At 39.4% G+C, this 14,593-nt stretch overlaps 3 protein-coding genes across 8 annotated transcripts in view; 1 reads left to right on the top strand and 2 right to left on the bottom strand.

Annotated features, from left to right (window-relative positions):
- The window catches only part of LOC107272197 (guanylate cyclase soluble subunit beta-1), an 81,146-nt gene extending 69,889 nt beyond the window's left edge, over positions 1-11,257 (top strand). For 2 of the 4 annotated variants that reach the window (XM_025089516.1, XM_025089517.1), the window contains exons 4-13: positions 796-951; positions 1,020-1,173; positions 1,600-1,754; positions 3,767-3,895; positions 4,223-4,305; positions 5,542-5,712; positions 5,929-6,166; positions 6,242-6,382; positions 6,636-6,793; positions 10,271-10,491. In XM_025089516.1, coding sequence (XP_024945284.1) covers positions 796-951; positions 1,020-1,173; positions 1,600-1,754; positions 3,767-3,895; positions 4,223-4,305; positions 5,542-5,712; positions 5,929-6,166; positions 6,242-6,382; positions 6,636-6,793; positions 10,271-10,400 — 1,515 coding nt within the window. In that variant the 3' untranslated portion in view covers positions 10,401-10,491. Of the gene's footprint in view, positions 1-795; positions 952-1,019; positions 1,174-1,599; positions 1,755-3,766; positions 3,896-4,222; positions 4,306-5,541; positions 5,713-5,928; positions 6,167-6,241; positions 6,383-6,635; positions 6,794-10,270 lie in introns of all 4 variants that reach the window. The other 2 variants (XM_025089515.1, XM_015749107.2) reach the window with 2 other exon arrangements.
- Positions 1-14,565, bottom strand: part of LOC107272195 (head-specific guanylate cyclase) — a 60,291-nt gene extending 45,726 nt beyond the window's left edge. Inside the window, exons 1-2 of one of the 3 annotated variants that reach the window (XM_015749103.2) lie at positions 13,066-13,232; positions 12,747-13,001 (exon numbers count right to left, since the gene is read on the bottom strand). The gene's annotated coding sequence lies outside the window, so the exon portion shown is untranslated. The other 2 variants (XM_025089511.1, XM_025089510.1) reach the window with 2 other exon arrangements.
- On the bottom strand, positions 7,982-10,264 carry LOC107272198. The gene is made up of 2 exons (XM_015749108.2): positions 9,309-10,264; positions 7,982-8,981 (listed from the first exon to the last, which is right to left on the bottom strand). The coding sequence occupies exons 1-2, from the start codon at positions 9,436-9,438 to the stop codon at positions 8,071-8,073; spliced, it is 1,041 nt and encodes a 346-aa protein (XP_015604594.1). The 5' UTR covers positions 9,439-10,264; the 3' UTR covers positions 7,982-8,070.
- Positions 14,566-14,593: the final 28 nt, after the last annotated feature.

Below are 14,593 nucleotides of genomic sequence, written 5' to 3'. Positions count from 1 at the left end.
CCCCCCCCCCCCGAAAGAAGTTATTCATTTCCCCCTGACTTGTCCTGCGTTATCGCATTATGCCCTATTGACCTTCGAAGCTGATTACGGAATTTAAACTCTATCATTTGATTGGTACGATACTGATCTGCTGTCTGCACTGATTGGTTATTGGTCAAATTGATGATATCGGATGCTGCGGGAAATTGTATTGGAGAGAAAGAGAGAGAGAGAGAGAAAGAGAGAGAGAGAGAGTTCATTAAGATTTTTGGTATCGAATTCAAGAGAGAAAAGAAGATAAATGTGTTTTTTGGACTATTTTTTAAAATTTATTCCAAAATCAATCCTACCGACTCTCGAATGTCTGGTTCGTTTAAATGAGCGGATGTTCACATTGTTCTTATCGGTCGATAACGAAGAGTCCATTGAAAGGATTCTCTTGGGTAAAGCGGCACGAGAGATGAAACAGACTTTTTATTTTTATCGATGCTTGAGTGCAATGCCAGCGTAGTGAGGTAGAATACCAGTATGGCGAAATGACACAAAGTGGCCATTAGCAGATCTTACACATGGAAGAGACTTTTCTATCCGAGCTTTCATTTCCGGTCCATTTCGGATGCTACGACACGTCCGGAAGTTCGTTTCTCTCTTGGGACTGAAGAGGATAAAGAAATATAATAAAATTTTAACTGCATGACTAACAGGGTAAAATCAGCATGGAGTACCTGCTAAATAAAAATGAATGGCTAGGAAATAATTAAATTGAGAATATGTAATGACTACGAGCTTTTGTGAATTTAATCAAATTAATTTTAGAACCTAGACGCGCTTCACGATCATCTTGGTACTTTGTATCCGGGTATGAGGTCCCCGTCTTTTCGTTGTACCGAAAGGCCCGAAGATGGGGCCCTTGTTTTGCACTATTACTCCGACAGGCCCGGATTGGAGCACATAGTCATAGGAATTGTGAAGGTAGATATCTAATCTTATGATAAAAAAAAATAATAATTAATTAATACTTTAATTAAAATCCTCCACAGACCGTAGCTAAGAAACTTCACGGTACTGATGTCGATATGCAGATCTTAAAGACAAAGAGCGAGTGCGATCACGTGCAGTTTCTAATTACCGACACCTCGGGTCCTGGGGTCGTTTTCAAGCCTATGATCGCCGAACTGGAAACGCTGTCATTAGGTAAGTCACTCGAGTAGCCTTTGGCTTGTATCGATCGATTCTCGACAAACTATATAATTAGTCATTTGAGTTTGTCATATTCACCGGGAAAAATCACAAGAGACTTCGCGGCAAAATATTTTCCGTTTATTACATAACAATAGGTCAGATCTTGTTGGGCTTCGGTTCACGTATTTTGCCTTCTTTTATTTTTATTCTCATCACTACCAGGAAATGCATATATATATTGTATATATATGTACGAGTCCATTAGGAGAACCAAGGGGAATGCCTTACTAATTCTCCTAATACAGATTACAGTATGTCTATATACAATGCAGAACTAGAATCACTATATATATATATATACAAAAGAAATAAGAACTCTGTCGCAATTTTCTTGAGAAAGGTCGTAATGTCCTGGACATTTGATATTGATTGCTACAGAATCGAAGGTCAGTCCGGCAACTTTCTGCAGAGTGTTCCCGTTCCACATAATGTTCAATCGTGAACTGACGATCGTGCAAACCGGATGTACGATAACTCGCGTCATACCGCAAGTATCCAATGGCAACTGTAAATTGAATGACATTCTTCTCACGGTAAGTCAAACACACCAGTCATTGATCGATTATCGGAAGTCGAGATTACGTTTCCATTTCGTAACATTTACTGCAGTATACCGAGTACTCGCTAGGTTGACTTTTACGTTCAGGGGACTTCTTTATATTGAAAGTCGTAAGGAGATGGCCCCTTTACAGATGATCTGACGTCACAGGTCTTTATACGCACCATCTAATATCGAATGACAATTTATTAGGGATTTAACAAAGTCTAGCAATCGATAGTTCTCTAGAATTTTTCAAAAATTATTTATAACTTTATAATCATTAAAGTCCTTTAGATTCTTTATTGATGAATTAACAATTATTCGTATGACACGAAAAACACGTGCATCGTTTACCACGTGGCTTTCTTATCCATCTGTCAAATCCAACCTAACCTAACGTCAAACTGAACCGTCCTTTAAAAGAATGCTAAACCGTGATAAAATTATCAGCAGGTAGCCAGATATCCTTGGGCTTGGCGGCCGTCTCGAAATTCTTTATTCGACCGTAGATAAATAATCGCCGCACGTACATAAAAGTTAAATCTGGCAGAAATCCTCGCAGTCGGAAAGGGGAAAACTTGAAGAACTTTTATCGATAGGTTCACAACGCCGTGAACGGGGTTGAACGAGAAAATTTTTGGTAACGACTGTACCATACCATACTTGTAGAACGGGATTGAAATTTTCAAGATGGCTTATGATGAATTAACACGTCCCCTTATATATATTCTATGAATATTATCAAACCAGGATCCTCCTACTGATTATAACTTTCAGGCTGAATATCGTAAAAGGAAATTCGCCTAACCCGATCCCTCCTACCTTTGCCAAGGGCGCGTCCGCAACATTTCTCTAGCATCTTGTGTTTGTCTATCCTTGTACGATGACGCCGACGCCAACGCCGATAATGACGGCATCGTTCTCCACCTTCTCATAAATATTCACGAGATTCATAATTCAAACAAAATGTGTTAATTATCATTTAGGACCAAGCGGTTTAATCGCAATGGATCATATATATATATATAAATGTATAGGCAATCGTATACACAACACCCAATTGAGATTTATCTTAATGCATGTACACATATATATATAGCTTATTTTATTGATCATGAATTTTGTATCGATAACAGTTTACAAGATCAATTGACGTGATAATAATTAAAAGTCAAATGATTATACAGAATTCAATAGATTAATCTCGATGGTTAATTCATTCGGATAACGTTTTCATGTCGTGCCAAAAAAAAATGAACTTTATACATTGGCAAATATGCACCGTTGGGTATTTTCAAAATTTCTCATTCATATTAATGGCAATTTGAATTTATTCATTACAAATATTTAAATCGTACCTGCGTCTATTTTTTTTCTTGTTGATAATTTTCAATACACAATATACGCCCGCATGCTGTATACGGTTTTTGCTAAATATGGATTGCAGACAAAAAAGGGTCTGAATCGTAATTATAAATTATTTTTCTAATTCTTATCTACCGATATTTAATCTTGTATAGGAGAGTCGTGAAGGGGGTTAATTGCCGTTGTATAAAAAAACTGTATTGTTAACCTGATCCAGGCTCATCCTCTCCATCCTCGTGCTTTAAACGTGCAGGTAATGAAATATTGACACGGTTACCGAATACAGTCGTTCGCGCAAATTAAAACCGGTCGATCGATTAAATGGCAATTATTAATCCACATAATTCGCAGGACAGTGATCGCCCGTTTCACGAGTCATTTCGTACTCTACTGTTACGTCACTGACAGACCGATTATATCTCTACGTTTTTGATAGATGTTTTACACGATGCGTATTATTGCTCGCGTCTCGAGCATCGATCGTATTACGGACACCCGTTATATCGCTACAGAACGATCGCTATTCCACGTTAAATTGAAAACGCGTGCATTCTGTCCAATACGAAAATTTATACGTTACATTGAAATTGTCTATAAAGATATTGACGATCGATAACGAAATTCTACTTATTGCCATAGGTGAGGCCTCACTTGGAATTGACGTTTGAAAATATTCTGTCGCACATAAACACCGTTTACGTTTTACGTACTAAAAAGGGTGTGATGAAAGTCGACGCTTGCGACGAGTACTCAAATTTACGTTTAAAGGTGAGTATCCATGAAAAGTCTCGCCGCAATAATTATCTAGTACAAAAAGTTGGCCAGCATGGAAAAATCTTTTAATAATTAACCCAGGTAATACGAACTATCCAAAATTTATCCTTAGTACCTTTAACGTAAAAAAAAAAGTTGTATTTTAGGTATTTGAAAAATAAGTAAGATTTAGGTGTCGTCTGGTAATACAAGTAATTTCTTTAATTCTCGTACAAAAAGTTGCAACACTGGACAATAGTGAAAATGAACGTTTCAAAAATGTTTTTTTTTCTCTTATCAAATAAATATTATCTTACCTTTCCATCTTCTGTATGATTTCAGGGTCAAATGCTGTACATACCCGAATCAGACTTGGTAATATTCCTATGTTACCCGAGCGTGATGAATCTCGACGACCTCACGAGGTAACATTAAAACCATCCTAAACGCGAGAAGGCAATATTCATAAACCGAACATTGTCTTTATGATTTATTCATTTTTACGCGCTTATTCAAATTTCAAGATCGAAATTATAAAACCCGTTAACACTCGAGTCCAAAATCTCTGTACCACGTCTCTTAACGTTACTCTCTGGTAATTATCTGCCGTTCCCAGGTGGAATTTCATCTGAGCTTAAATTACCTTTATACATGCCTACGTGCCTGCTTTGCGTTGCTTGACGTATGGCGCGAATGGCTGTTTCATTTGAATTTCAAAGCTCACGTGAAATATCTGCCATTATGCAAATTACCTTCCATCATTCAGATGCCATCGGTACCAAAAGGGCTTCGTTCGTAAGGAATTTTGCAAATATGACGTCATGTCGGAAGAGAACTCTTTTCAAATACCTTTAAAACGTATCAAACAATGCAAACTCGAATCGATGAAAAAGTGAAAATTTTTAATATAAAAAAATTGCATTTTTCCACATATCCATGACTTACTCTATGTCGTGCATGGTAAACCATTGGTATGGACGTTCAAAATAAAAATGCCATTCAATATTACGTAGTCTCGTGTGGGATTGTTGTGGGACCTTTTTTTTTTAATCAATAGTATAATCGATACTAATTTATACAGTATTTAATAACTGTTAAACAGTCAATCCAATTTTTTGTTCAACCTGTACTCATACGTCAATTTGTTAAACGGTATCTAAACGCATGCTACACATGATGCATATGACGTACACAGTAGGTCATGTGTATGTTATGCATGCACGAGCTAACGCGAATCCTATTCGAGTGAAACAACGGGTAATTTCATCAATGTCTACGATTAGTACAGTCAATTTCAGGATCATTTCCGTTATATTCGGCGGGACGGCAAGTTCGTTAAACCAAAAGTGGGTAGTGGATAGTCAGTAAACATATTTAGCGTTTAAGTGAATCAGTCGACGCTACAGTAGCACTTGGTTGGGTTAACTTTCATTTGTAACTAAATATGCTATAGAACGCTTGTTCTCCTAATAATTAAATTTCCATAATTACTTTAAACACCGTTCGCCTCTCTGAGAATAATTCTACTTTGATTAGTTAATAGCAATTTACACTTTTTCTTATGTCAGACGTACGAATATACGGATATACCAGGCGCATATATTTCTGAGAATATCGGTAATTCAATATATTCCTTTTTCTTCTTCCGGACTGTACCTCAGGCGCGGTTTGTATTTGAGCGACGTTCCCTTGCACGACGCGACGAGAGACTTGGTTCTGATGTCCGAGCAATTTGAGGCCGATTACAAGCTCACGCGAAATTTGGAATTGCTCACTGACAAGCTACAGCAGACTTATCGGGAGCTGGATGGGGAGAAGCAAAAAACGGACAGGTAATTGCAGAAATCCTCCTTACCATCCGAGATTGTGCGAACAGTGCTTTCGATCGATATGCAGTAGTTTCAAGTAATTGAATATCTTAGTATATCGTCTTCCCTGACTGTCAAGAAAAAAAAAAGAACAAAGTACAAATTACAAGAAAATCGTGTTTAATCGTAAACACAGTATTCGTATGGGTAATCAAAGTAATATTTTATTATCATCGACAGATTACTTTATTCCGTACTGCCGATTTCCGTGGCTAACGAACTCAGACACTCGAGACCGGTACCGGCGAGGAAGTACGATTGCGTAACTCTTCTATTCTCGGGTATCGTCGGCTTTGCCGCTTACTGCGCAGCGCACACGGATTCCAGCGGCGCCATGAAAATCGTGAATATGCTTAATCAGTTGTACATAGCATTCGACGTGCTTACGGATCCGAAAAAAAATCCAAACGTCTACAAGGTACCTATTGTGCGCATACCTTAATGATTGGAAACAAAGATAACGTCATACCGAACCATCATTTACCATACTCAGGTGGAAACTGTTGGCGACAAGTATATGGCAGTAAGTGGACTTCCGGAACCCTGTTATTGTCACGCAAGATGCATAGCTCGACTAGCATTGGACATGATGGATCTAGCAGCTGACGAAGTTCAGATCGATGGTGAACCAGTGGTAAGCATTTACCTGATTTTCATTAATCAAGTAGAGCCACCGAGAGCAACACTAGCGCCGTGCCTGAACTTGGTACTACGGTACCAAGTATTTGAATCCAGTCACACGATCTTGGAACAGTCTCATTTAAAATGACTCTTCTATCGTATGGCTCTTGTTCAATGCTATTAACCAAGAAGTTCTAATAAAATTAGCTATGCCCGTACCTCGTAAGAAGACTGAACGAACACTCTTTTTTTTACTTAATTTACAGAAAATTACCATCGGCATCCATAGTGGCGAGGTAGTCACGGGGGTTATTGGACATCGCATGCCTCGTTATTGCCTCTTTGGGAATACGGTGAACCTTACGAGCCGTACGGAAACGACCGGTGAACCTGGGAAGATTAACGTCTCCGAGGATGCATACAGGTAAGATTAATTAGGCTTAGATTAATAAATTTTAATTGGGCGATTTAATTAGGTCCTTAGATCCTTGATTCATTCCCATGCAAACTACATATCGTGTAGCTACCACGTTATACGTGCAGTGATAGGTCATATCGGTAATAAGTAAAATGAATATATGATAAAAGGATAATTTTAATATAATTTCATTCTTAGATATAGATATATATCGAAATTCAATTTTGCATTTATTCGTCCTCACGTTACCTCCAACGATTTGTTTCGGCTCAACGTGAAACCCGAACCATCCTTTTTACTTAAAACGCGTAAAAAACAAATTGAAGATTTTCTTAAGCGTTGTTTATTAATTTTTTCTTGTGCTGTGTCAAAGCGGAGGTATTATTTACTCGAGGGTATACGGCGTCGCGACGGCTGCGATAACACGGGAACTTTTATCAAATCTTTCTTCTCTACACTCGAGCTACTAGCGACTGTCGCCTTTGTTGAGAATCCAATAAATTGCTTGGCACGTAACTCACTTTATTGGTTCGTTAGTCAATATGACGAAGCCGAGTATCACACAATAAAATCGTACGTACTCGTTAATCGTATATGGCGATACAAATGGCGCGTGACTTTACGACTTGGGGGAATATCGCGTGCGAATTAAAATGAGTTACTACAGTGTTTCAATGGCGTATATATATATATATATATATATATATATATATATATATATATATATATATATATGTCGTTATTTATAGACGTATCCTATGAAATATCATGAACCGTCGTAACGCCATGAAATTTCATTGTCAGGGAGAAAAGTGAAGAGGGCTAATAAGTAATCCCTATCGAAGTTCAAGGATATCTCGAATCTGATAACACAACGGAACGACGTCATTCGAAATTTTATTACGAATTTCGCGGGTTTACGATAGGCGTCGTGCCAAAGTGCGAGACGCATGGAACAACGAATATATAGTAATAACGAATATATATATTCAGTTATTACCACGGTGTATGATATATATATGTATAGTATATATCACGTGCGCGTATCCATAAAACGGAGGTTTATTGTCTTTGATATTGTTCGAGTCGCCTAAAAGATTTGCGACACCCTTAATGTAAAAAGTATCTCTTATTTATACATATTTCTAACATACGCTTTTTTCCGTCTCGTCGTAAACAGTAAAAAAATATCTGTTTCAATTAATCAAACTTTAATTAAAATGACTCTAGACAATATTCAGTCTCGTGCAACGATCAATCGGACGGATCCGAAGGATTGATCATCAGTCCCGTAAAAGGTCCAAGTAACTCATCAGGGATTCCGGAATCTGCAGGCTCTTGATCCCGTGAGGTAGAGCCCAGTTTTGAAATAGACTCTCGCGAATTCGACAGCGGCACAAGTGCCTAAGTTCAGGGGGTACCAAACCGCTCCTCTCAGGTGGCACCAGGTTCTGTTCCACGAGCGTTGGGTACTGTTCGTATAGCGGAAGACGGTAGACTCCACTCTGATCGGCCACGTGATCTGGTGTTTTGACCATAACGGTTGGTACAGTGCGCAGCAAAAGTTTCAAACAGATCAATAAGTGTTCCGGATAGAGATGAGACGCTGTGTTACCACCCGCGGTGTTTTCGTACTCGGTCAATCTCGATAAGAGTATCTCTATAGGAGATGGCGCTAGCTTGTCAGCATCCGTGGATGCACCGTAGCGCAGCATTATCAGAAGAATATCCGGTGCGCCATGTTGAATTGCTACCCTCAGTGGTGCCACTTGACCATAAGACTCCATTGGGACGTCGATGAAACGTCTGACTATGTTCGTTGACTGACAGCGATATTCTAATTTGCCTGCAGCTGCATGGTCCATGAAGTATACCAGTGCACGAAGATTTTCATCCCGGTCGTCAAAGTCGCACTTCCATCCAGACAGGAAGTGCGTCACTCTTGTACCAAATATCGCACCTACGAATATCCTCTCGAACGTCTTCTCGCAATAGAACATATCGTTCAGCAATCCGGATACGATTTCATTGTTTCTCAATTTCCAGTCGAAGCACAATTTCGCTGCTACGTACAGAACGTTGTGAAACTTTCCTAATAGACAGACCGACCCGTTTTCCACCAGCGTTATGTTGTGATAACGCAGTGCTGCCAATACGATTCTCTCGCACACGTCTTCCCTCTCGAGATTTTCGGCTGGAAGATAACATTTTTTTTTATTTTATTTTTTTTTTCTCTATTTTTTACCCTGTCGCGTAAGCCAAATTTTGAAATACTTGAAAAATTTTATTTGTCCGTACGTCACACCACGTGGTTCTATCGCTAGCTGTTACCTTAAGTCACGTATTCATTGGCGACTTTCAGATCGCGTTGAAAAGGGTCATTGAAATTTGGATTGACGGTAGAGGCGAAAAAAGGCGGAAATGTCATTTTGCTTTGTTCGATTGCCAAGGGGGTACTTTGATTTTCGTGCTTTCAAAATGGCCACCGATGTCAATGATTGTGACTTATGAGATCCGTTACCTTGGGCGCAGCTGTTTATTACGTCTGAGAAGTATTTAACGAGCTGGCGACGTTTGTGCCTCGACGAGAGACTGCTGCGTTCCATTTCGGCGAACAATTTGTCAAAGTAACAGTCGATTAGCACTTCCATTGCTGATTTATTTATTTTTTCGTCTTTGTTCCTCCCTTACTTTTTCTCGCTGTCGTCGTCGCGTGGGGTTTAAGGATTTTCGGGCTCTACTTCACTTTGGGACTTTTTCCTCTCGCGAACCAACCTCTTGCCGATCGCTACGTTTCTGGATGACTTTTAAGCTGACGAGACAACGAGTACAGAACGAGGGATGCTTAACTCGATTAGCCATTAAGCGAGTACGCGAAAGGCTTCTTCGAGGTGTAGCTTCCTCGGGGTGCACCTTTGCATCTTTGGATATTCGCGTTTATTTTTGTCCCCATTCAATGTGAGGTTATGCTGTCGTTGATCGATTGTTTTTTTTTATGCATTCACTTTAAGAATATTACTATATATACCGAATTATAATTTAATAATTGAAAAATTTTGTATCGTTACACGCAAATACTGTTAAATCACAAAATATATATTATTAATCGGATAATTGTGATATTCGGTAACGTTACGTTAATTATTAAAAAAAAAGATATTACGCTATAAACAGTAACAAGGAACTTTCAAGCGATAATTAATCATTCCCATAAACTTAATTAATCAAGTATTAAGAATTTGAATTAAACGATACAAAATTAAGATATAAATTATCTGTTCGGACACTTTGTCGCATGACTTATTTTTTAATGATAACTGTAACGGGTGTCACAAAATTTAATTCTAACGACATAAACATTAATTAGTACTTAAGACACTTTAATAGCCAAGATTTCAATGTCAATTACAAATGCTGTTTAGTTTTTACAAAAACTCTACTTCAAATTGTCTTGTATTATTTTCATATCTCTGTATCTTCCAGGTACCTGTGTATGCCTGAAAATCAAGATCCGCAATTTCTTCTCGAATATCGTGGTCCAGTCACCATGAAGGGTAAATCGGAACCCATGAACGTGTGGTTCCTCTCCAGAGAGCGGGAGCTGCAGTCGTAATCAAATAACGAGAAACGATGCTCTAGAGTAGCAACAGTATAAAGAAATAGCAAAAAGTAAAAGAACTTTTCACAATAGCAATAACATCGAGATCCTACATAGGGTAAAAAGCGTGTAACAATACAATAAAGCTCCCGTACAATCATAAAGAATTGAATGATCCTCAGGGATAAAACGAACAAAAGATAAAACATAAACGGATTGCGTACTGTTATCGTTGAACTTTCGGCCATTTTTATTTTGATTACCAATAGAACAAAACAAGAGATTAAACTATCAGGCTGTTATCTATATAAGGCACGTGGTACCAATTGCAACTGTGAGATTGGTTAAATATAAAAATAATTAATAATCAATTAAAACAATATTGTTCCACGTTAGAAATATCATTAGTTTCATATAATACTTTAATAAGATATGTTTATTTCTATTACGTCATTCCGTTACGTCACTCTAATTAAGACGTGTCGTATTTTTTTTTTAATTATAAAAGCAAATAATCGAACGAGAGAGGGGAGTAACATTTAAAGATTTGAGATTACAGGCTCAAGTATTTTTAAAACTGTTGTACTCTAACTATATAGATTGTTATTAATTATTAATAATTTTTAATTATCATGTTAAAATATAATTATCGTACACGGACCTATAGTACCTATATATAGTAGTGTAGTAGGAATAAAAGATTTTTAGGACAGAAGGTCGAGGACCTTCGCTCCCGACGAAAATAGCTGCAGAATTACTTATCAAAGTGAAACAGGACGTAGTGTCTTGGCGTATAGCGAGATGAACGATAAAAAGATGAGAAAAAAAAAGAGAGAAGCTGTAGGAGTCAAATAAAGAAGCAAAACAAGATACCCGATGGAATGCACATGGCTGGGGGGTGTAACGGAACCTGTTCTAGTCCTCTTCGTCCCGTGCACGTCCCAAGGTCAGCATAATGACTATTATATAGCAACTGCGTCGAATGATCCAGTACCGAGAAAAATTTCATTCCAAAATTTCATCCCGATCGCTATAGTCGTTATGGTAAAAAAATCAAAATATATTTCCAGCTTAGAAAAGAACTTGACCCAACGAATCAGAGAAAAGTCGTCGCGACGCCACGATCATACTTATAGGCGTCCATTACGTTTATACCTACTTGAACGTAGAAACGTCGATATTATCAAACGATCGATACGATACAGTCATTTGATAATGTTTTATCCTGTATTCGGTATCTATAGGGTGTACTTTTATTATACGAAAACTTACCATAGTGGCAAGTCTGATTATAATTTGAGGGAGCAGCCACGATTTCTTGGTAACGATGAAATTATTTTTGACACCTTATATAGTTTTCAAACCTAAGAATCCTACAGTGTCACGTGGTAAAATCGAAAGAAAGAAATTTTGTATAAAATCGGTTAGATAAGACACTGGTAACATACTATAGATAAAGGGATGGATCATTAATATTTGTAATACGTTGGTAGCAATGGGATTGATGTTCGTATAGGGTGTGTCGAAAGTTTAGTAGCGAGAAGGATGGGGGACCTTGATTAATTATCTCTCATCTCCTATCGACCGAATCCATATATGTAGCAAAGGTTTAATTTTCAAGCTGATGGAAGAAAACCTTCGGGCATGAGAAGTTTTTGGTTTTGAATACGGTGTAGAAATTGTATTAAATTCTGTCGCTGTTTGAGAATTACCATATATACTAGAACGAACGCTTTGGTATTCGTATATGGAATTTATTGTTCGTGCACGTGCGTACCAAAGAGCTCGATATGATAAATAGTACAGTACCAATGAAAATCTGTCATTTATCAGAGAGTCTGAGGAGTCAGATTACAGAGCGGTACAGTGTATAATTAATCATTATAATTGAAGGAGGTTTCATTCGAATTGGTGCAACGAGTACGAATGATAATTGTGTCATACGTAATTGAACCAGCTTCGAAATAAGATCCTGTAACGAGAAATGCAATAAAGCGCTGTAGTCTGGGTCCAGCGAGTATACCTACTTAACGTCCTCCATAGGTATGCCGTAGGTCACTGGGATATGCATACCTGAGAGGGAGTGGCATTATGTTAATTTGATTTCGTACCTAGCTGTCCTTGATAACGGTTTACATTTACCCGAATCCATAGGAAGGAACAAAGTGTCCTGCATATTGTTGGCCGTCCTCTTTGTAAGATAATCATAATATTTCAGCGATACGAAATCAAAAGTATTAGATGAATTTTTGGTGAGATTTTTGGAAAAAATAAAAATAGACTACAATGCCAATTCAATAGAATAAATTTAACAGTCGACGGATACCAGACGTGACGACGATAGCTGAAAGAAGCACTTACGGATTATCGTGACACTGTAAAATTCCGGAATTCCAGGTGACGCATCTTGTAAAAGGTCACGAGGTGAGGTGGTCCACCTTTCGGGTCCCACGAAGTTAATAAAAGTGGGGCGAGCCGAGTCCGTGTGGAGACGACCCACGCAACGGGCCCGATAGGCCCAGGTGGGGCCAGCGAGTGTATTGGGTCCCGGCTGGGCCAGGAAAGTTTCGGCAGGTGTAATAAAGCCTGCTACAGCCAGGCTCTCTACCTACCTGACTATGGACGACAGTGAACGGTAAGGAACAGGTATTTAAATGAGAAACCGGATAGTCGATCCTACCTGACTCGGTAGAGGACGCCACGACCACCTCCTGAGGTCTCAACCAGTCCCAGTCTATAGGAGACTCGAGACTCGTTGCCGTCCCAGTCACCATTCCTGTCTACCTCCGTACCTCCTTCGGCGTCTCACCTCCCAGACTCCGGACCCTGAAGAGAGTCTACGGTCCCCACCCGGGCAACAGCCGCGTGAGTGAGTGTCAGCACCACTCAGTACAGTTAGTGACGGCCCGTGCCGAACGATCCGCGGCTGTCTTGGAGTTTACTATGCGGTAGTCCCAACACGAGTTTTTCGTGCGATCATCGTTTTGGTGTAATTGTTATTATTGTTCTTCGTAAGTGGTGCAATTCGAATGGATTAGGCAAACTTATATAATGGATATAAGCACAATGGATTTCGTCGCTGAATCTCCCACGTATTTCGTAACGGTTCTTTTTTAAGTCATTCGAAAACCTGACCACCATAACTTTCTTAAGGTACCTCCGAGCCCTTTATCTTGACTGTTCACTTCGAGTCCAACGCGATCTTGGATTGTTTGTTCGCGGTAAGAAGCGTGACCGGCTTCTCATTAATGTAGAAAGCATGTAGGATTTCCGGGAGGTATACACAGCCAGGTACCAGGGTCTTATGTGAAGGCGATGTGTACATAGTCTGAATTGGTGCGAGTAGGCTGAGATATTTGAGAATTACGAGAAGAGGAAGAGTAAATAAAATGATTTAATCATAACAAGAGTGCTGAGAAGGTAAAGAAGAAATTAGATCGGTGATAATATGGTGGTGAAATAAAATCGCGTTTCTTCGTAGACACAGAATGGAATCTTGACTTGTTAGACACAGCTGATGCACCACGTTGATGCACTCCCACGATGCATTATTAACCTCTCTTATTTCCATCCAAGTAACTGTATCGATAATTTGACGTTCGGTAGCTGCACTCGGGTGCACTGATGTTGTTGGTCGAAGGGCTCGAAGGAGTCCTACGAGCGAGAAATCGCTCGAGGTCGCGTAACATTACTTGCGAGTATCGAAATGCGATTGCCGATCCCGAGGCGTGTGTGCGAGGACACGATCATTGCCGAAGGAAGACGAATCGCGTAGGTTAGTCCTGGTGCAGAGTCGATCGGAACGATTCGGCGAGGTTCGGAAAGGCGAAGAGCAACGAGAGAAGTCGAAGTAGCGGTTGGAAGATAGCAGGATATACAGTAAGATTGTGGCCACAGTCGATCCAAGTTCGATTCTAGATCTTTCGAGAAATCGGCAAGCACGGTAATCGTTGATCGAGGATCGAGGAGTATTCGGCGACGAAATCCGTGCGGAAGTGACGGGATGTTAAGTAAAGATCGTTGAGTGTGCTTTGAGATTAATATGGGGGAATGTACCTTCCGAAGGGTGTATTCCAGGAAAGAGTCAACAGCGCCAGCAGCAGCAGCTTCAGCAACGAGGAAGAGCGAGGACCGGCCTCTGTAATCGAGATCGGTCCGGCGCCCAAACGAATCGGAAGCGGACGACTGGAGACGTCAGGTGACGAGAC

The sequence above is a fragment of the Cephus cinctus genome, unplaced genomic scaffold (genome assembly GCF_000341935.2).
Source record: "Cephus cinctus unplaced genomic scaffold, Ccin1 Ccin1_scaffold1124, whole genome shotgun sequence".
Lineage (NCBI taxonomy): Eukaryota > Metazoa > Arthropoda > Insecta > Hymenoptera > Cephidae > Cephus > Cephus cinctus.
Note: the sequence above shows the minus strand (reverse complement) of the source record. Positions and strands in the feature narration are given on the sequence as shown.

What these genes read in the sequence shown, in the direction of transcription:
- LOC107272198 (XM_015749108.2), bottom strand. Translation starts at nt 9,438, where the DNA reads ATGGAAGTGCTAATCGACTGTTACTTTGACAAATTGTTCGCCGAAATG. An exon ending in AATAAACAGCTGCGCCCAAG is followed by an intron (nt 8,982 to 9,308) that starts GTAACGGATCTC and finishes GTTATCTTCCAG; the next exon opens with CCGAAAATCTCGAGAGGGAA.